Source organism: Nesoenas mayeri (genome assembly GCF_963082525.1).
Source record: "Nesoenas mayeri genome assembly, chromosome: 16".
NCBI lineage: Eukaryota > Metazoa > Chordata > Aves > Columbiformes > Columbidae > Nesoenas > Nesoenas mayeri.
This window is the reverse complement of record NC_137562.1, coordinates 2108445-2129010: the sequence shown is the minus strand read 5'-3', so window position 1 is coordinate 2129010 and position 20566 is coordinate 2108445. Positions and strand designations below refer to the sequence as shown.

Here is a 20566-nt window from a genome sequence, read left to right as displayed (position 1 = left end):
GCCCGCCCGGCGCTGGGACAGGCAGCACCGGCCGGCGAAGGGCAGCAAAGCTGACTGGAAAGGGGCGGGCGGCGGGGAGAAAGCGGGACACCCGCCCCGGGCCGCCCCGCAGCGCCGGCAGGACGCCCGGACACCGCCCCCGCCGGGCCCGCACTCCGGCCCGGCCGCTCCTGCCCCCGCCTGGCGGGCCGGGGGATGCAGCCCCACGCCTTCGCGCTCCGGCTAAGTTCGCCCCACGGCGCTCGCCGTAGCTCTCGGGCGGTGTCGGGAGGCGGCGGCGCGGGGTCTCCTGGGATATGTAGTCCGCCCGGCGCGGCCGGTCCATTGGCGCCGCGTTCTCCGGCGCCGCCCGCGAACTACAGGCGGCGGCGGCCGGTGTCTGCCCGTGAGGATGGCGGCTCCCTTGGTGCTGGTGGTCCTGGTGGCCGTGACGGTCCGGGCCGCGCTCTACCGCTCCAGCTTCGCCGCTTTCATCTCCGAGCGGGTGGAGGTGGCGTCCCCGTTAAACGCCTGGAAGCGAGGTGAGGCCCCGCTCCCCGCCGCGGCTGAATGGGCCGGGCCCGCGGGGTGGCGGTGACGGGGCCGGCGGCCGCCCGGGGCTGGGGACGCCCAGGGGCCGGGAGCGGGGGTGCCGGCGGGCCCGGGCCTGTCCCCGGCCCGGCTCCAGGCTGGGGCCCGGCCCCGCGGGGAGAGGCCCGGGCTTCGGTCCCGGGCTGGGGTCGGGCCGCTTCTCTCCCGGCCCCCACCGAACGCTGCATGAGGCAGCTGGTGGCAGTTGTCCCCGAGGAAAGAGCGAGTGCCCGGCGGCTGCAGGAGGACGGAGGGAACACGGGACCGCGGTGTAGGCACTGAGCGCAGCCGGCTTGGTTGTGCTTGTACAAGCGGATTGTGTCACAGGTGTGTGTAAAACGCAAAAACGACAAAATCTGGCACCGAATATGGAGCTTGAGGAGCTCCGCCGAGTCGCTGTCGTTACGCTTGAGCTGCACAACCGCTGCTTCGTGGGGTGAGCACACCGGCACGGTGCCCAGGTCCCGCAGAGCTTGTCACTGTTTTGCTTTCCTTGTTCAGTTTGTGGCCTCACATGTTGTTACCAACAAGATTCAGACTCTATTCAGAAGGCTGAGGTACAGTTTAAATAAGGCTTTTTGGTCTCATTCACGGCTATAGCATCTGATCCCATTAGGAACCTTTATTTTAACGGCAGCCCTTTAGGCAAATAATATCCAGTTATTATGCAGGTTAAATTATTTTCAATTTTGGGGTGGAAAACGGTGGCACAAAGTAAGAGAGGTTGAAAGCATGAAAGTGTTTGATGACCTCAGGCCTTTCCTCCACAGTGTGTAGCACTTTGTGCTGCACAGTATCTAAGTACAGCTTCCAAAAAATCCCTTGCAGCAATGGATCCTTTCTGAGTCTTACCTTGGAGCGTCAAGGCAGGAGTGAGTAAGGAGCACAGTTAGGATCACCTTGAAAAGTCTGGGCTGTTGTCATGTGGGGGCTTGGTCACAAAGACAGAATCTGCTTCTGCAGCACTTACCGCTGAACGGAGAACCTCTCGTTGCTCCCTGCAGTCTCCTCCCTCTGAACAAATGGGCCTGTTTCCCGTAGCTTCTTTCACTGCATATGCTGCTCCATCCCCAGGGAGTCCTTGTGCTCAGTAAGGTGGAATCCTATGGAAAAGCATGTGCATGCGTTGCAGTGCAAGGCGTAATTACATGATTGCAAAGGATCCGAATTAAGGCAGCAAAATATCAGGAATTTTCAACAACAGATAAAGCTTTTACCTTTGCCTGGTAATATGTGTTAATTTCTGCTCTTTTATTTTGCTTTTGTTTGTTTCCGGTCTCTCTGCATCTGTTTTAGTCAAAATAGTTCAAATTGTATATTATGTCATGATTTGTTCTCTTAGAATTAAGTATTTCTCCAGCATAGATGCCATGTATCACGTAATAGGTGACTTAAAATAGTAAATACCATACATGCGGTTTATATCTAGTTAAGAGCAAAACATTTCAGCTATAACATTTTTAGCTGAAACAAATAAATAGATTACAACTGATAATTTACTTACTAAAGACATTTGTGTGGCAGAAGTAACAATCAGTTCTAGCTGGTTGTTGGCTTTGTGAAATTTTGTGTCACCCATTCAGATAGTGGTTCAGTGTGAGGTTCTCATGAGCACCAGGTGCTTTAAAAACTGCAGTTGTACCATCATGAGATTTTTCTCTCCCTACGGTACTGGATTCTAATGCAGGTGTTCTGTTTGTTCCAGTGGTTGAAGGATTAGCTCTGCTGGATTTGGGGATCTCGCCATATTCTGGAGCTGTTTTCCATGAGGTCAGTATGCATGTTTCATTTTAAACATGATATTCAAATGGCACATGTCTTAGTCTTGCTGCTCACAGACTGGCAAAGGCTGGGGACCTGTCTTGTCCCAGCACTTCAGAGAACTTAGAGTTGTGTAGGTGTCTGTGCAATAGTTGTATACGTAGTGACACAATGAGAGAAGGCATTTTGTCATGGGATAACCCATTGCTGTGCAGATGATGAGCATCGTAATATTTTTTTCTGCACAAGGAGAGTCTGAAATAGGGGAGATCTGTAATAAGCACAAGACTCTGCTCAATGCAGATATTTCTGTCAGCAGAGGCCAGAGTTGGGAGAGATGGTGTCAGTGTGAGTCTGAACACAGTTTACTGGATAGCAGTGTCTTGACTTTCTGCATTTGCAGAAATACTGGCCTTAGCACAAGCATGCAATGCATTTATTCCTTGCAAACACCTTGTTCCTCCAGACGCTTAAGCACCTGGTGGGGTTTTTGTGCCCTGGAGAGGTCTGAGTGATCTGAAGGCACACTCGTACGTAGTGTCACCTGGAGATGAGGCAGATATCTTGTATACTTTGAAAACTTGTTTCTCTTCAATAAAATCTTCTTTAAATGCATTTTTCTCCCAGACTGTAATATTTTGCAATACTTATTTATACCATTGCATTATTTTTAAAGTATTTCAAAATAAATACATTTTCTGACAGTGAAGCCTGAAATTAGACCATTGTGGTGGTTTAACCCAGGTGGCAATCGAACCACCACAGCCACTTGCTCACTCCCCCGACAAGGAGGGGAGAGAATTGGAAGGGAGAAACCCGTGGATTGAGATTAAAACTGTTTAATAAAATAACAAAATAATACTAATGTACTGCTACTAATAATTATATATAGAAAAATTAAATATAAAATAAGTAATAGTCAATGCAATTTCCCATTAACTCCATCCATGCCAAGCAGCCGGTCCTATGAAGAGACACCCTGGTCCTGAACAGCTGATCCCAGGGAGAGAGAGAAAGGGTCAAAGGGTCAGAAAGACTCAGAGGCCACTGCAAAACAGCAGAATGGCAAAAGGCCGAACTAAAGAAACTCCCGAATTCCACCAGAACAGAGCAGAACGGGAACAGGTCAGGAAAACCCAGCTCTCATTAAATCTGAAGGCTGACACTAATGGTGTGGAATATTCTCGTTGCTCAGTGTGGGTGTCAGTCGAGGTCTGTCCCACCCCTGTCCCCCTTCCCAGCTGCCTCACACCCGTGGGCAGAGCTCAGTGTCCTTGGCTCCCAGACAACAACTAAGATAACAGTGAGCTCTGACATGGTTCCAGCTCAAAACTGCTGCAAAGGTACTTGGAGAAAAGTATTAATTGTGTCGCAGGGTGCTGTCTTATTCTGAAACTGAATCCAAACGATGACTGTGCTGTCTACGAAAGAGTTTCTAACTGCATGAAGAAAACTAGCTCTATTTCAGTTAAACCAGCACAACCATGTAAATATAGTACTTCCAGAATAAGCTTTTCTGCCAAGGAATTATTCAGAAACATGTTCTTCCTTTTACCATAGAAGGGAAAAGCTGTGGGATTAGGAGGACGACAGGACTGTAGTCCTACTGCTTTGTGGTTTTAACATGCTTTATTCTTTTTGCTTTATAAAAGACTCATCTAAACAGGCTAAACAATGCAACCAGCTATGTAGGAAATAGTTTCAAAAGTACCTGCAAACAACCTGAAAAAATAGATTCCATAGAAAAAAATATTTTCTAAAGCTGTTCTTTAAATGCTTTCTATTGTAACTCCACCACTATACTAGTGGAATTGAAAAGTTGGAATGGAATATAACTTTCAAAGTTGATGGTGGCTTTTATAAAAGGTAACAGAACTTTTCAAGGAAGAAGACCGGTAAGTGTGCTTTGTTTAGTCACTTTACTCTGAAGAAACAGCCTTGTAGAAGAGGCAAAAGAAAATTGCCGTTCGCAGCCCTCATAGTACTATTTCTCTTCAAATCGCCAGTTGTTTTATCTGGACAGTGTTTGACATGGGTTTCCCTTCTGCTCTCTTTTAGACCCCCCTGATAATATATCTCTTCCACTTCGTGATTGAATATGCTGAATTGGTGTTCATGGTGAGTGCTCCTGGAAAGCTCCTCTTCAAAGGTCCTGTTTTGTGAAATGCTGAATACGACTTTCCTTTTACTCCTGCAAGAATCAAAGACGTTTGGCCTCCCTGTAGTTCAGATTCCTGCTGAGCTCACAGTTCCATTAGAAAGGCAGCTTTGTCTGTACAAACCCACGCTCGGGCTCTTCCCTTGTACATATTCCTTCTTTTTTGTGAGTTCTTGGTTAGATAAGTATCCCTGCAGAGGGACAGGAAGTTGGCATTTGGTTTCCAATTTCAAGGTTACCTTTTGCGGGTCAGAATGTTTTGTCCCCTCAGCCTAATCCCGACATTGCGGTGGTTCTCATTAAAACCCGCTGCCAAACCCCAGTTCTGCAGAGGGAGCACAAACGAGTTAGTCCTCCAAATGTCCCTTGTTGTAAACGGTTCTCTGAGTCCTGCATAATTCAGGAGGACAGAAATCACCCAGCTGGCTGCACGTGGCAGCTGCTGAGGCCTCTCCTGGTCTCTGCAGAGCCAGCAGGGCTGGGGGCCCAGGTGACGGTGCTGCCTGTGTGCTGGGGACAGCTGGGCACTGTCACGCTGGGTTGGTGGGCAGATGGGTTTAGCCAGCTGGGTGCTGCCCCATGTTGCCTGTGCTCTGATTAGGTCACTGATTCTATTACCTTCACGTACTTCTTTCCCCATAATTCCCATTCTCTTGTAAATGTTAATATCTTTGGTACGGCTCATGACTTCAAGATTAAGCGGTGGCGTGTGAGCGCAGTGAACAAATCAGCAATCTAGTGGTTTTAAAGCTTGTTTTCTCTTCTTGTGAGCAGAGTCGGATCAAAGTCCATATTCAACATTGCAATACCTTTTTCTCCGTTTGTTTATTTTGTTTACAGTCTGTCTATGCCTTTCTTTTTTAGATAACTGATGTGCTGACTGCTATTGCCCTTTACTTGGCCATTCAGGACTTCAACAAAGTTGTGGTAAGTGTTGCTGATCCTCTTCTCCCAGCAACTGTAAATACATCTTGTACCAAAGAAAACACATGCCAGAGCATACAGTATCAACCTGTCCATGTTTCAGTAAATCTGGCCATTTCTGGATGAACAATAAACATGAGGACTGAATGTGGTAAACATAAAGGTTTGTTGTGGCAGTATTATGGTATGAAACACAGTGTCCGTAGCTGCCACACTGCACTGGAATGATGGTTACAGCAGTGTAGATTCTTTAATCCAAAGGGAGAATAAAGAATTTGAGAAGTTTGTGAGAATGTAGTAGCCAATGAAATGCAGACGAGTGTGGGGTCATGGTTCCCAAGGTGAGATGTGAGATTTTAGAATGTGTACTGAAAACCCATCTTCAGCTGTTGTGACAGTTTGCAGCATGTGGAATTTAATTACTGGACTATGGTTTTGGCAAGACTGTTGGCAAGACTTCTGCGCTACTTTTTCTCACCTCTGCTACAACTTCCGTAGCTGGAGCCTGAAATGTTTTACCCTGAACATGGTTTGTGTTTGCACATAGCCTGAGTTAATACACAGACTGGAAATGGATAAAAGAAGGAATAAACCTTCCAAGGATGCTGAGGTGACATAAATCATCCTACTGAGCCAGGTGAAAGTTTGACACCAAATATTACTTGTTCCCTTCAAATTTTAAATACACGTATTTCGAGGTGAGTGATTCCTGCCAGCTCTCCCTCATAGGCAGTGCTGAGAGCATTTAACGTAAGCAACGCTGCGCTCTCTGCAACCCCAGAGGGGCAACAAGTCAGTATCGACATGAGCAGGGAGGCTGCGTTTTCTACAGCATCTGTGTGGTCTCCCATCCAGCTACATACTGGCTCCGTGTGCTCTGACTTCGAGGCTGAAGAAAGGACTCATTATAGAACTGCGGATGTGTAAAAATCCTGTGTGTCAGTTACTGTGCTCATTGAGCATTTATTGCCACCATCTCTCTCCTTCTGTCTCACCATGACATAGTTCAGTAGGTTCATAATTCAGATTTCTCTTCTGTCTCCATACAGACCATTATAGAGCAAGATAGATTAAAGAGAGTGGTCCTGGGTCCCTAAAGGAGATTTGCTTCTCTGACTTGGTTTCTTAGGGGCTTGTATGTTGAACAGTGAATTTAGAAAGTCAACTTTCCATTGGAGATCCAGACAAGCTGTAGGAAGGTTGAAAGTATTAAACTCTAGCGTGGTGAATTCATTGCCAGCTGTGTCAAGCGTTAGACACAGATAATTAAGGAAGCTCAAATGAGTAGAGATTATCTGCTTTCTCATGACTTCTACTTCAGTTGTTAAGTATTTGGGAAAAGAGAGGGATTTTTTTTGTTGTGTTTGTACAACACCACACAAAACATGAGTTCTGGCTCACACCTGGGGCTTGGTTATAGTGTTCCACAGTCATGGAAGGCCTGAGTGATAAGAAATAATGGTTTTCCTCATCTGACAATCTTTGGTCACTTTCTCTTGTTCAGTTCAAAAAGCAAAAGCTCCTAATAGAACTGGATAAATATGCACCAGACGTGGCTGAGCTCATCCGGACGCCCATGGAGATGCACTACATCCCCCTCAAGGTAGCACTAGTGTAAGTATTGCTGCTTGGCGCTGCTTTGGTTCCCCAGCTCCCGTTGGGTTTTATTTCTCAGATTTGGGGCTTTAATAGTTGTTGGGCTTTTTTCCCCCAGAAATTCTGAATTTCCTGCTATACGACTCCCCCCCCAGCTCTGAACACTCAGTTTGAGGGTGAAAGGCAGATGCTTTTCCAAATGTTTGTTGCCAACAGGTAAATTCACTCAGGCCCTTTAAGACAGACTCAACGGTGTAACGTCACTAATTTGGTAGCAAGAATGTTGTGTCTGCACAGATCACCTTCCCATTAATTTGCCTGCATGCTAATGTCATCAAGGCTGATTTTATGCCTCCCAAATGTCTCAGGTGTCTTTAGAAAAGTTGGGAGAATCTTTGAGCAGTCGAACCAATTGTTTGCTGAATATCACAACTTAAATATCCCAGAATTGCTCGTAATGATTCAAAGATATTTTCAGATTGTCATCCTAATAATGTCCTGTCTTGGTTTTCCTCTGCGTACTAAACATTTTTTAATTTATTTCAGAAAGCTTCAAATAAAATAAGTAATATGGAAGCAAGGTACTTAATGTCAAATAAATTTTTAATTGGGATTTTGACATGAATAAATTATTATCTGAATTATTCTGCATCAGACAGAGTTTTCCGTTAGATAGGTTGTTATTTTTTCTTATTTTTGTATGTATTTTGTAGAATGATAAATTCTGCAGGGCAAGAGAGTCTGAATTGCAGGTTGTTTGTATCCACCACCGCTGCAGCAGCAGAGCTGGCGGTAGGTTGTCTCTCAGGGGCTCTCCCTCTGGAAACACAGCAAAAAGCCAGATTGGGACCCGGAGAAGTAGGAAAATGTTTACGTAAAGAGATAATTAGGAAATCATCAGTCCTGTCTGCTCACTCTGGTGATTGATTTAGTTACTAGCAAGGCTGATGGGTACGTTCTCTTGGTTAATCCTCCCAGACATTTTTTCTGTGCTTTTGGGGTTATTGTAATTCATATTTCCAAAAGAAGCTGGTGTCTTTACTAACACTTTACTAACACAACCTTACTAACTAAAGGTTTTCTTAGCTGGCAGGTTTTGTGCCCAGGTTGTGGCGTGGGCAGCACAAGTGGTTGCTCTGCCATAGGAGTGTGCAGGTGCGGTTGGGTTGGGGGAAACTCTGCCAGTGTCTCATGATTTGTTTCCATCTTGGTATCTTCTTATTTTTATTACTTTCTCAGAGTCAGTAAGTGTGAGTAGCAGAAAGACTTGACTTTGGATCCAGTATTCCTAGGTCTGACTGAATAAACACACAATGGTTCTGCAAAGCAAGGAACATTTTTCATAGTCATTTTCTAGGGTAGATCATGGATTTTAGGCATCTTCCCAACCATCTCCTTTTCTTCAGTGTGCTCCCTGTGGCCACTCTGTCCAAGGCCACAATTCAGGGATCTGTTCTTTGCCCCATACTAAGGGATCTGTTCAGCTGAATTAGTTTGATGAGAGGATCCCATCAAATGTCAATAAACAAAAAGAAATGGCAAATTGCATCAGCTTTTCCTTTGAATATCTCTTTGATTAGGTGGCGTCTCCTTTGAGTGGCGTGACTAACTCGAGCTTTGCTCTTTTTCAGGTATCTGCTAAACCCCTACACCGTGATGTCTTGTGTGGCAAAGTCCACCTGTGCCATCAACAACACTGTCCTTGCGTTCTTCATTTTAGCTACAATAAAAGGTAACGCAATGGAGAAAAAAAGGTTCATTATGTCTTTCTATAAAGATTAGAAAATTAGCAGAATTTCAATCAAGGTGGATGCTTGTGACACACATCTCAGGGAAACACATCAGAAACGAGGACTGCAGCAAGGTCCGAGTTCTACCTGAAATCACAGGAGAGCAAGTCAAAACTTGCTTTAATCTCAGTATACCTGGGAGTTTAATCTCTGAAAACTGACTCCTTTCCCTGCATGACTTTGAATAGTTTTCTGTTTATGAAGAAATGCGTGTCTGTGTGTAGGAGGACGTAATGCTCCTGCTGCTCTTTCTTTTGTACGTGAATATGCACTTAAAGTGTTGTATACAATTTATTTTCCAAGTGTGTCTTTGAACTTGTATTCAAAAGCAGGCAGTTGCCTGCAGCTATTATTTACCTTTCACTCATGGTTGTACCCTTGGTTTGAAATTAGTTAATTGAGCTTTGGGGAAGCCAAAACAGCAACCAAAAACCCACACCAGCACAGTTGGATAGATGATGACAGAACAGCTGTTTGGTTCACTTTGCACAATGCCAGCTCTCTGTCTCTTTTCTGCCTCCCCAGTGCTCAAGTCTCCTTGCATACGTGATTTGCACAGGTCACAGAAGTTTCAGCAGTTCTGTGCTGGATCAGAGGAAGGGTCTGTCTGATCTTGTCTCTGGCCGTGCCCAGACCAAGACACTGCAAAGAAAGCTGGTATAGATTGGTTTTGTTAGTGTTTCCAAAAGCAAGTTTTCCTCCAATTATCGACTAATTGAGGCAAGAGAGGTTTTGATTTAAAAGCATTTGCAAAAGCAAATGAGTGGGGTCTTTTTAGTTAAACTGTGTTCACTGATAGATGAATAGTTCAGTCACAAAGCTGTAGTGGCTGGCCCGTGTGTTTTCTCCCTGGCTGGGAGAGTGGCGGCCTCTCAGTTTTAAAGTGGGCAGAGAGGGTATTGGATTATGACTCTGATTTCTGGGTACCAGTTCTTTAGATGTGTGCAGAATTGAACACTCGATGAAATAGAGGACAGAGAGGTTTTTGTCTAAGAACATCACCAGGTCACCCTGTATTTTCTCTTTCAAAAGGTGGAAGCAGAGAGCAGCTCACCGAGTGTTCAATGGCAGTAGGCTGGCAATTAATCCAGTGCAGAGTCAGGATTCTTGCTGTCTAAGCTGTATTTTTACAGATGACTTCTATCAAATGACATAAGATGGAAAGCTATAAGCAAGCTACTGCACTCAGTGCTTGTATTGTAATTGTTTAACCTGGGACATTTTGTACTTGCTTTCTGGTGTTGGGCAGTAAGAGTACTCAGCCCTTAGCTCATCCTGAAACACCTCAAATACAGCTTCCTCAAGGAAGGCATTCATATTTTTAAGACCACTTGGAAAAGTTGTGCTAATCCTATTTATGCCTCAGTTTTGGTGTCTGTAAAGTAGGGCTAATGCCCCTTCATTCCCTCAGCCGCAGACTTGTGCTCACTCTTTTTCACAGAGCTTTGCTGGGGGCCCTGACACGTTCTGGTGAGCCGGTTATCCAGCGTGCCCAGTAGAACAGCTGTTTCATGCAGATGTGACATCAGGGAATGCATCCCCATGCATAAACAGCAACCAGCATGGTCTATATATAGTCTGAACTACATGAATCTCTTTATGTGAATGATGGGAGATATAAACCAGTCAGCAGTTCTTTCCTGTGGGAGAATCACCTTGGTATGAGTCATTCTCCGTTCAAAATGCAGTTAATAAAAGGACACTCTCCAGGACACATTCCACTAAAAATGCCTTTAAGTGATGTCCTGATATTTGTAAAGCCTCTGCAGAGGGTTGTGCATTTCTTCACGTTTGGACTGCCTGTCTGTAAGGCTGTTCATATTATACATTCATTACAAATAAAAGTGTTTTTTTTCTTTGCAGGTAGTGCCTTACTCAGTGCTGTATTTCTGGCCTTAGCAACATACCAGTCACTCTACCCGCTCACATTGTTTGCTCCGGCACTTCTTTACCTGCTACAGGTAGATGATTTCTGACTGTTGGTACCTGTTGTCTTGTAGCTGTGCAGGGACAGTCCTTAGCTATTGAGAGGGGAGGTGGGCAAGTCCCAAGTTTCAGAAAAAGTTGCTTTCCTCAAGCCATAGACGTTTGAATCGTTAATGGAGATGCCTGTGCATAGAGAGAAGGGAGCAGAAAGTCGTCTGCAGAACTGGCTTGCCCAATATAAGTGCTATTCTTTGTGTCGCATGAATAGCAAAGGGGATTGTGGACCTGGAGAGGAGGAATGAGGAGCTGTATGTTTGAATCACTCAAACTTGGAAGCGCTGATCTGGAGTTTAATGGCGAAAGGCAAGTGCTTACAGAAGCGGCTGGTTGCCCTTGTCCGTTCTCTTCCTACTCCAGGGGCCCGGGGTCCCCGCAGGGCTGCCCGTGCTCATTCGTGGGCACAGGCCCCACAGGCAGAGGCAGAAGCAGCCCAGCCGCGGGCTGGGAGGCACAGCTGCGGGCAGGGATGCTGCTCATTGCTAATGAGTGGATTCATCACCGGTTTGCCTGCGTGCTTCCCGCTGGGCTCTCTTTCAGCTCTTGTGCTGATGCTGCAAACAGTGACTTAACTGAGAGTCCAAATTATAGTGCATTTAATGAAAACTGATCAACTGCCAGTCCTGTTCTGGTATGGGAGCAAGAAGAGGCTGTGACCGCTAGCAGAGGGCTCTATACCTAATTCACAGATCACTTGGTGATCACTTGTATTACTTTCGCTGCTCTGGAAGTTCTGCTGTTGAGTGTTTCACCAGTCTTTCTTGATTGCTTCTGCCCTGTCTCCCTAGTGATTGTTATGGCTAATCTTAACGACAGGTTCGTTACAGTCTATTCTGAAATTTTGGAACTTCAAAAGACAATGGAGAGTCCCTTCTGGTCCATTTTCTTTCCATGACAATCTGACATGAATGTCTCTTACTTTTTACCAGAAATTTTATTATTATTACTCTTTGCAAGGCAAGATCATCTGCAGGGTCACTGTGGCTTTTTCAGTTTGATGGTTTTTTACGAGCATTTACCTTATATATTTTATATTTTGGTCTCATTTGTCCTGTTTTAACTTAAAGTGGCAGAAAAGTACCAGCATTGCTTTCACAAGCAACGAGTGCTTTGATATGTGAGTGCCTAATTTGAAGCTTTTAAAGGGGATCATGCTAGAGCGTGTTCGTTTACCGAGATTTGTAGATGTACTTTCTTTCATTCCCTGTACAGAATTAAATAGCTTTTCCTCAGCGCTTTCTAATCTGTCCTGCTGAAGCTCCTTGGTAAGCTTGCTTACGTTGTTCCAGCAAGTGTCGTTAAGCACACACTGACTGTGAGAACAGCGCGTGCTTTGCACACCAGCGGGAGCTGGCTCCCTGTGCACCTCCTGCCAGGGGAAAAGCTGCCTCACTGCTGGGGGTTCCTGCGCTGGAAATTGGGCAGCGGGACAATATATTCATCAATGATTTGGACGAAGGAATAGAGTGACTGTCAGCTAGTTTGCTGATGGCACCAAGCTGGGAGGAGTGGCTGACACTGGAAGCTGTGCTGCCATCAGAGACCTGGACAGGCTGGAGAGCTGATCGGGGAGAAAATTAATGAAATATAACAAGGGCAAGTGTAGAGTCTTGAATCTGGGCAGGAACAACCTCAGGGTCCAGTATAAGTTGGGGAGTGACCTGTTGGAGAGCAGTGTAGGGGAAAGGGACCTGGGGATCCTGGGGACAGCAGGGTGACCATGAGCCAGCACTGGGCCCTTGTGGCCAGGAAGCCAATGGGACCTGGGGTGGGTTAGAAGGGGGTGGTCAGCAGGTCAGAGAGGTTCTCCTGCCCCTCTGCTCTGCCCTGGGGAGACCACACCTGGAATCTTGTGTCCAGTTGTGGCCCCTCAGTTCCAGCAGGACAGGGAACTGCTGCAGAGAGTCCAGCGCAGCCACCAAGATGCTGCAGGGAGTGGAGCATCTCCCGTGTGAGGAAAGGCTGAGGGAGCTGGGGCTCTGGAGCTGGACAAGAGGACACTGAGGGGGGACTCATTCCTGGGGATCAAGATGGAAAGGGGCAGTGTCAGGAGGATGGAGCCAGGCTCTTCTGGTGACAACCAGTGACAGGACAAGGGGCAATGGGTGCAAACTGGAACACAAGAGGTTCCACTTAAATTTGAGAAGAAACTTGTTCCCGGTGAGGGTGGCAGAGCCTGGCCCAGGCTGCCCAGGGGGGTTGTGGAGTCTCCTTCTGTGCAGACATTCCAACCCGCCTGGACACCTTCCTGTGTAACCTCATCTGGGTGTTCCTTCTCCATGGGGGGATTGCACTGGATGAGCTTTCCAGGGCCCTTCCAACCCCTGACATCCTGGGATTCTGTGACAGTATTGCAGACATCGAAGGTGCAGGTGTAGCTGTGAGGGGGTGGGTGTAAATCCTACACTGGGTGCATGAGACTCGACTCACTGCAAGCAGAAATTACCAGCTTAGCTACGGTATTCTCAAGCACCATTCTGGAGATATGTGAAATGTGGGTGACTTAATTTGCCACAGTCAAGAATATAAAGCAAATTGTGCTTGAGAGCTGCTCCTTCCAATGCCATAGTGCCAGTATTTGATGCTTTCTTTCATTGATTTTAAAATGAACACTGGACACTCGGGCTTTCTTGTGGCTTTTGTCTGATGAGAGAAATCTGATTGCTTGTATTTTCAGCGTCAGTTCATACCAATAAAGCTGAAAAGCAAAAGCTTCTGGCTCTACACCATGCAGTACACAGCCCTGTACCTGTGCAGCCTGGTGGTGATCATCTGCCTCTCCTTCTTCCTCCTCAACTCCTGGGATTTTATCCCATCTGTTTACGGGTTTATGTAAGTATAAGTTGTTTCTGTATAGCCCCGTCTGTGTTGTTTCTTGTGCATCACACACACACCCGCCCCGCTCCCCATCCTGAGGAATGTGTGATCTGTGGTTAAACTGGCAATGTAATAAACGAGTGTGTGGAGGAGTGCGGGCATTACCCAGCTTCTGGTAATTAAGTATCAGTGAGAACTGGAGAAGACAGATGTTTTCCATTGAGTTTCATTGTTGAGCTACCATGACTCTGAAACACTAGAAATGTGTGTTTGGGAACAGTTTAAATCCTGCTGGGGCACAGGGGAGGATTAGTTTCTTTTCCCTCCAGATTTTTACCCCTTTGGTTTCATTTCCATTAATTTAAAATATAGGTTCTCCATCCAGTAGCACACAATTATTAATTAATGTAACAGAAGCAGGGCAGTGAAAAACAACCATTTAAAAATGTTACCTTTGCTTTTCTTTTCAAATTTCAGCCTTTCCGTTCCAGATCTGACACCCAATATTGGCCTTTTCTGGTACTTCTTTGCAGAGATGTTTGAACACTTTAGTCTTTTCTTCGTATGTGTATTTCAAATCAATGTGTTCTTCTACACCATCCCCTTGGCAATAAAGCTAAAGTAAGTATATATTTCTCCGCTAGTGTTTTTGCTCTTGGTTGTCTGGTGGAAGCTGATAAGGCATCAGATGTCTGGATGTACAAGCCTGAAACAGGGCCTGTACTCCTCATTTCCCAAAGTTTCAATCTTGGCTCCTCTTAAATAAAGTGAGTTGGGCTCTGCTGTGCAACAGATGTGTTGCAGACATCAAAAGAGCAGAAGTTTACGCTATAGAGGTGACTGCTCCCTGCCAGCACAAACCAGTGCAGTCAGGAAGCAAGGACTCATCTGGAACTACAAGGTTTTTATTGTCAGGAAAAAAAGTGGAAACTCCAGGACATTTCTCACATGCCTGGATTCTCAGTCAGCTTGTCTGTTGAGCTGGAATGGATACAGACCTCAGGACACACCAGAGGGAAAACTGTGGGCTTCTCCAAATCACTTTCAGAGGGAGGTGCTGGTTGCATTTTGGTGGATAAGACAGAGCTGGGGAAGCCCGGATGACCAACTGCATGGACGTATGTTGAGTTGAGCCGTGAAGAGGCACCAAGTTTTGCGTGAGGGCAGCAGGCAGATGTGCATCCCCTTATCCTACTTCTCTGCAGAGCGGCTCCATGTTCCCCACCCAGCACTCGGAGGCTGGTGTAGAGAGAACAAGGGTACAAGAGCCTCTTCGAGCCCATCCCCCAGTGTATTTGTGCCCTTGCTGCTATTTATATCCAGTTTCCAGGGACCCTACTGCATCCTCTTACCCTTTGTGTCTTTTCCCTTCTAGGGAGCACCCTGTGTTCTTCATGTTTGTCCAGCTCGCAATCATTTCTATCTTCAAATCGTATCCCACCGTGGGAGACATTGCACTGTACATGGCCTTCCTTCCAGTCTGGAGCCACCTTTACAGATGTAAGTTCTTTGTGTTTGTCTCTTCCCTGGAGTGGGAAAGGGCCTGTCCAATAATTGTCACCACTAAAGCAAACCAGGGCTGTCTGGAAGGAGGTTTGATTTTTCTGGTGATGATACAGTCTCTAACATGTCTGTAGGACTAGGGTTGAAATTGGTTGAGGAGGGAATTTTCGCTTGTACCTTATCTCCCCCCTTTCTCCAAGTTGTTCTGAAGATGAACTTTTTTACAGTCCTGCACAAGGGATGTGGCTTATTTAAAGTACATCCATCCTTCAAATGCTTCACTCTGTGTAAGGCTGTGTAATTTGAACACTGCTCCTGCAATTGGTGAGTCCCCCAGCCTTGAAATCCTGCACCTCGCAGTGGTTCTTTGTTTTGCATCTGCTTGTTTGCTCCGAGTGCAAATAACTGATTTATTCCAAGCAATTACCCAGTTTTTCTTAAATGCCTTGTAAAGAACCGCTTTAGCTTCTGAGAAATCCTGAGTCAGGGTGGTTCAGCTGCACATTCCGAACGTGCAGATAAGGCAGCTGGGAGCAGTGAGAGGGACAGCCATCTGTCACAGGCTGCCACCCCACAGCAAGTGAACAGACCTACTGAACAAGAAGTTCAAAAAGAGAGGTGTGAACAGGTCTGGATGTGACAATGCTCTTAAAATGTCAGGTAGCTCCCTTCAGCTGCAGAGTCATCCACGTACCTTCAGGGACATTGGCTGAGCTATAGCCAAGCACAGCAACACAACTGCCGGGATGAATTATAATAGTGCTGCCAAAGGACAGGCATAAATAGTTCACAGGAAGAAAATATCTTCTGGCCTAGTAGTTCCTAGCTCTTTTAGGCAAGGTTGTGCTTGGTTTTTGTCCATCTGACACATCGATGGATGCTGGCCACACTTGCACTGCCCCAGGTCGTATGTTTGTCAACACATTTGACCTAACATGAGTTTCCTCCTGGTACGGTGCTTTCATTTCCCTACCACCTCCTGAGAAAGTACCTCTTGTCTTATGGCCCACAGGTTCATTTGTTTCCTTTGTCGTCAGCTTGACGAGGTGTCCTCTCTGGACCGTGATGCTGGTGGAAAGGCCCTTCCCAAAACTGCTGGTTGCTGTAGTGTAGACACCAAAAAGCTGAAGTCCTCCAAGAGGGAGTGTTTGGAAGTAGAATCTAGAAGGAGAGAGCTACAAATGAGGATTTCACACTCAAGCAAAGGCAGAAGTATTTATTTTAAAGGGAAATATAGTGAATATATAAAAGCTTATTAAAGCAAACTGTGAAAGATTATTGGAGAGTAGTATTTGTTGACGAGTGCCTCTCCCTCACTACACATACCTTAGATACCATTGCTGGCTGCATGAGCATGGCTGCTCAGTAATGCATCATTTTAACAGCTTGGTTTTCTTTTGCAGTCCTCCGGAACATCTTCATCCTGTCATGTGTGCTCATTGCCTGCTCCTTCCTGTTCCCCGTCCTGTGGCACCTGTGGATTTATGCAGGAAGTGCCAACTCCAATTTTTATTATGCCATCACGTTGACTTTCAACATAGGGCAGGTTAGTAGAGCGGGGTAAACAAGGCTGCGCTTTGGGTCGGTCACCGGATTGGGGATTCTGACAGCAACAGTGAGTCCTGCAGGACGTGTCTGGCTCTTCGCATCCCGTGTGTCCTGCACAGCAGCTTCCAGCCTGTCCTTGCTTCAGCTGGACGCTGCCTCGTCCTCACCTTCTGGCACATTAATGGGCAAGGATTGCTGTAGGATTTGAGCTATAGCTTAACAATCCCGCTGGGCTGTACTGCAAGGTATGTGGGCTGGTGTTTGATAGCAGAGGAAGAGCATCTTGGTGGCAGGACTAGAGGCACACCTGAAGGGTGAGGGTGAGCAAAGAGGGGAAGTGGAAAAAACCACAGGGCAGCAGCAGCAGCAGGCTCAGACAGCAGGCAAATGAGAACTGCCCATACACGGGGACATGACACCAATCTTTCTGAGCGTGATATCTCACTAAAACACAGGGTTGTGGGGTTGTGCAGGTCCCAGTCATGGCAGGGCTTGCTCGCGCTGCTGCTCTCACAGCTGTTCTAGGTGCATGATGTCTACAGGCCTTAGGGAAAGCAGAGCTGGGCACTCCAGGAATATGGGGTTCAGTGTACACGGTTACTAGAACCTTTGCTGTGTCCCTTCTCTTCTTTCTGCTATTTCTCATGTCCCTGAGCCCTGAGAGAGTTTCACATTTGGGTGAGCAGAATGTTCATTTCACATTAAAACTGCCTTTATTTTGAATGTGCCCCAGCCATTTACATTTGTCTGCTTCTCCTAAAACCAGAGGAGTGGTTTTGTCAGGAGCTAAAAATCACCTGCTTGTACAGCCGCCACCCCCTTGGTAAATGGGCACAAGCCCATTCTGTAAAAGCAAAACGAGACTCGGAGCAGTGAGTGGGGTGAGAAGGAGTATAGAAATACTACTAAGAAATGCTTATAGGAAATTGGGAATGGTTCATTAGCTCTCTAACTACACATCTTGCCATGGAGTGAAAAGAATAGTAAAACTTTAATTACAGATAGCAGGTGTTGCTATTCTAGGAGGATTTTATTTCCTACCAGAGAAAGTCATTGCAGATCCTGCAAGGTCTTACACTATATGTAAACACAGAGCAAAAAATCTGCTTTCTGATTTCCTTGTGCGAAAGAACGAGCCCTCATCCCCACTAACCTCAGCGCTTTTAGTCGGGGGAGCTGTCACACTGCGCCGCCTCGGGACAGCCAGAGCGGGGCTGCGAAGGGACTGGTGATTCCCATGTCAGGTGTCCACGTTCACTGCAGTTCTCTGTGAGCACTTCCACTGTATTTCGCACTGCAGCGTGGCTGGTGGCGATACCAGCCTGACATTCGGCTGCCCTCGAGCAACACAGGACAGCGCCTGCACCGCTGTGTGTGGCAGCGCGCCCAACCTGGGCCGGGAGGATGCGGGGACAGCCAGCTCCGCTCGCCGCTTAAACGGAGACATGTGCAAGAGTGTGCATGGGGTTGGCTGCCTCATGGAGAGGGCAGGAAGGAGATGCAGGAGTGATGGGGGTGGGAGAAGTGCTTTTAGCTGGTGTTGTGCCTGGATGTTGGACTGGGAAACCACAGCCTTAGCATTTCAGCTCTTGACCCCTTAGCCAGGTATCATTTTGTTAAGCTGCTAAAGCTGCTGTTCGCCAAGGCCGACCTGGGGAGCTGTGGGCTTCTGCTGCCTGCAAGCTTCTTACCTTTTCTGATAGAAATAGCAGTTGAAAAACAATCACAATTGAAAAGTGCTTAATAGAGATGGTCCGTAAAGCTGTGGCACAGATGGACCTGCCGTTGTCTTATGTTTTGGTCAGTTTGTGGAGCTATTCTCTTTAGCAGAGATGTCTGTGAGAGCACACTGGCAGTGCGATAAATAGATTAGTTTAAGTCTCCCTTGGTTTAATGCTGCAAGGGGTGTTGACAAAAACACAGTGTCTCCTCTTGCAAAGCATAGTGAACAGCCTAGGAACTTCTGAAACCACTTCAGGGTCCGTCACAAGCACAAACTCCTTTTCATTCCTTGTTCTGAAACATCACTGATGTGTCTGAACATCTCACTTCTGCAGATCCTGCTCGTCTCGGATTATTTCTATGCCTTCCTCCGACGGGAGTACTACCTCACTCACGGACTGCACTTGACGAGGCAAGACGGGACAGAAGCCATGCTCGTTTTGAAATAAGGATTTGCCCACCATTCCCTGGGACATGGACCACTCTGAGGAACGTGCAAAGCTTGGTGTACGTGGGGTGGGAGGGGAGGTTCCCTGAATGAGGTCTGACTTTGGGAATGATACCTACTGAAAGGAAGGGCTGAGGTTCTTCTGGGAATACCCTCCTGGGCTCAGTGCAGAGACTAAGAACTACAAGTAGGAGCTGCAGTGCCTCCTCTGGAGCATCTCCCCTCTTCCCTCAGCTGTGCTTTGCACTGCAGCCTCAGCCATCAACTCTGGGCAGTCCAGCAGGAACTGGAGAAAGTGTCTGAACTAAAAGCAGGGCTGAATCTCTGGCCCAGAAAGAGCTCAGACCATAAACTGTTTCCTTTACTATCACTGCTTCTTGGGGATGTTTGCTTCCGGAAATTTCCCCGTCACTGCTTGATGCTCCTGCTCGGCACAAGGCGACCTCTGGGTACCTGGTGCTCAAGCATGGGACGCAAGGGCCATTTCTTGGATCTGCTGCTGTGGGATCTGGAAAAATCACATGCGCTCAGGCACAGGAGGTGCTTGTGAAACAAATGGTGACCAAGGATGAATGAATTGTCAGAAGGAGGTCAGCTGAAGCTGCCGCCACAGGTAACAGTCCTGGAGCTCAAACACCAGTAAGAACTGGCACTGGGGTGACAGCAGGAGCCAGGGGTGCCGGGTGGCTGCTGTATCCTGTCCAAGCTGCACCGGCACTTCGTGTCAGGAGCTGCACAGAGGCATTGTGGGGTCTCGGAAGAGGGAACACAACTGTGGAGACAACAGTCCTGTACTCCTTGTTTCTGTGGGTGGCAAAGCCTGGCGGTGCAGCGCTCGCTTGGAGCCTGGTGTGGAACAAGCAAGCTGCCTGCCTGGGGACCTGGCGGCGTCCAAATCCAGGAGGCTGAGCCACTGCTGGCGTGGAGTCGGGCTGCAGGTGTTCCGCAGCCAGCGAACACCCTCCCCCTGGTGCCCTCTGGCCAGCTCAGCGGTGGTACCGTGCGGCTGTGTGCGGGGCTCTGGTGCAGCACTCGCTCCCTCCACTGCCTCTGTGCCCAGGCCTGCTCTCCGTGGCGTGGCTGCTGACCCCTGAATGTCACGCACCGATTCCTCCAGGCTGGCTTCTTGCGGTGCTGGGTGTGTGGTGGCAGAGGAGCGGTGGCCCCAGCGTGGGAGCCTTCTGCTGGTGCCGGGCTGCAGGCAGCCAGCTTCCCGCTGCTCCCTAGAAAAACCCAAAGGGCTGGGAATGTCACAGCGTCAAACTGCACCTGGCACAGAGCAGCTGAGAGCCCGGCGTGCCCAGGCAGTGGTGTAAACAGCCCGTCTTTCTTTCTGGACAATTAAAACTTTTGCCTTACTGCACTGCTATTAGCGCTTTGGTGGGGGGTGTTGATCTGGCCCAGGCCCCGGCTGGGACAGGCCGTGCAGCCCTGGGCCGTGGCGGGGGCACACGGAGCCCGGGCTGCTCCCACCTGCGTGGCATGGCCAGAGCTTAATAAACTGCGCAAGTTTTAGAGAGCTCTTGTGTGCTCAGTGTATGGGAGGGGTGAGGGCTTGGGGTGACAAGAGGGTGAGGGGTGGTCTGGGAGGCACCAAGAGGCACAGGGAGGGCTGGTGACAGGACTTCAAACACGTCAGGAGGGAAAACAAGTGGCTCTGGGGCATGTCAAGATGCAAACGTGGCTCTGGGGCGCGCTGGTACCCACTCTGGTTTCAGGAGATGCCAGCCATGCACGGTTCAACCC

At 47.7% G+C, this 20566-nt stretch overlaps 1 protein-coding gene across 3 annotated transcripts; it reads left to right on the top strand.

Annotated features, from left to right (window-relative positions):
* Window positions 1-391: 391 nt before the first annotated feature.
* On the top strand, window positions 392-20254 carry PIGU (phosphatidylinositol glycan anchor biosynthesis class U; the record flags this gene model as incomplete). Of its 3 annotated transcripts, none has more annotated exons than XM_080354434.1 (12): window positions 392-521; window positions 2276-2340; window positions 4390-4449; window positions 5354-5416; window positions 6918-7027; window positions 8641-8741; window positions 10663-10760; window positions 13460-13614; window positions 14077-14220; window positions 14975-15099; window positions 16506-16648; window positions 18708-20254. In XM_080354434.1, the coding sequence occupies 12 exons, from the start codon at window positions 392-394 to the stop codon at window positions 18819-18821; spliced, it is 1308 nt and encodes a 435-aa protein (XP_080210560.1). In that variant the 3' UTR covers window positions 18822-20254. The 3 variants fall into 3 exon arrangements, with proteins under 3 accessions (XP_080210560.1, XP_080210561.1, XP_080210562.1); XM_080354435.1 differs by lacking the exon at window positions 18708-20254 and adding an exon at window positions 15330-15426 and having other exon boundaries at window positions 16506-16534; XM_080354436.1 differs by lacking the exon at window positions 392-521 and adding an exon at window positions 664-897.
* Window positions 20255-20566: the final 312 nt, after the last annotated feature.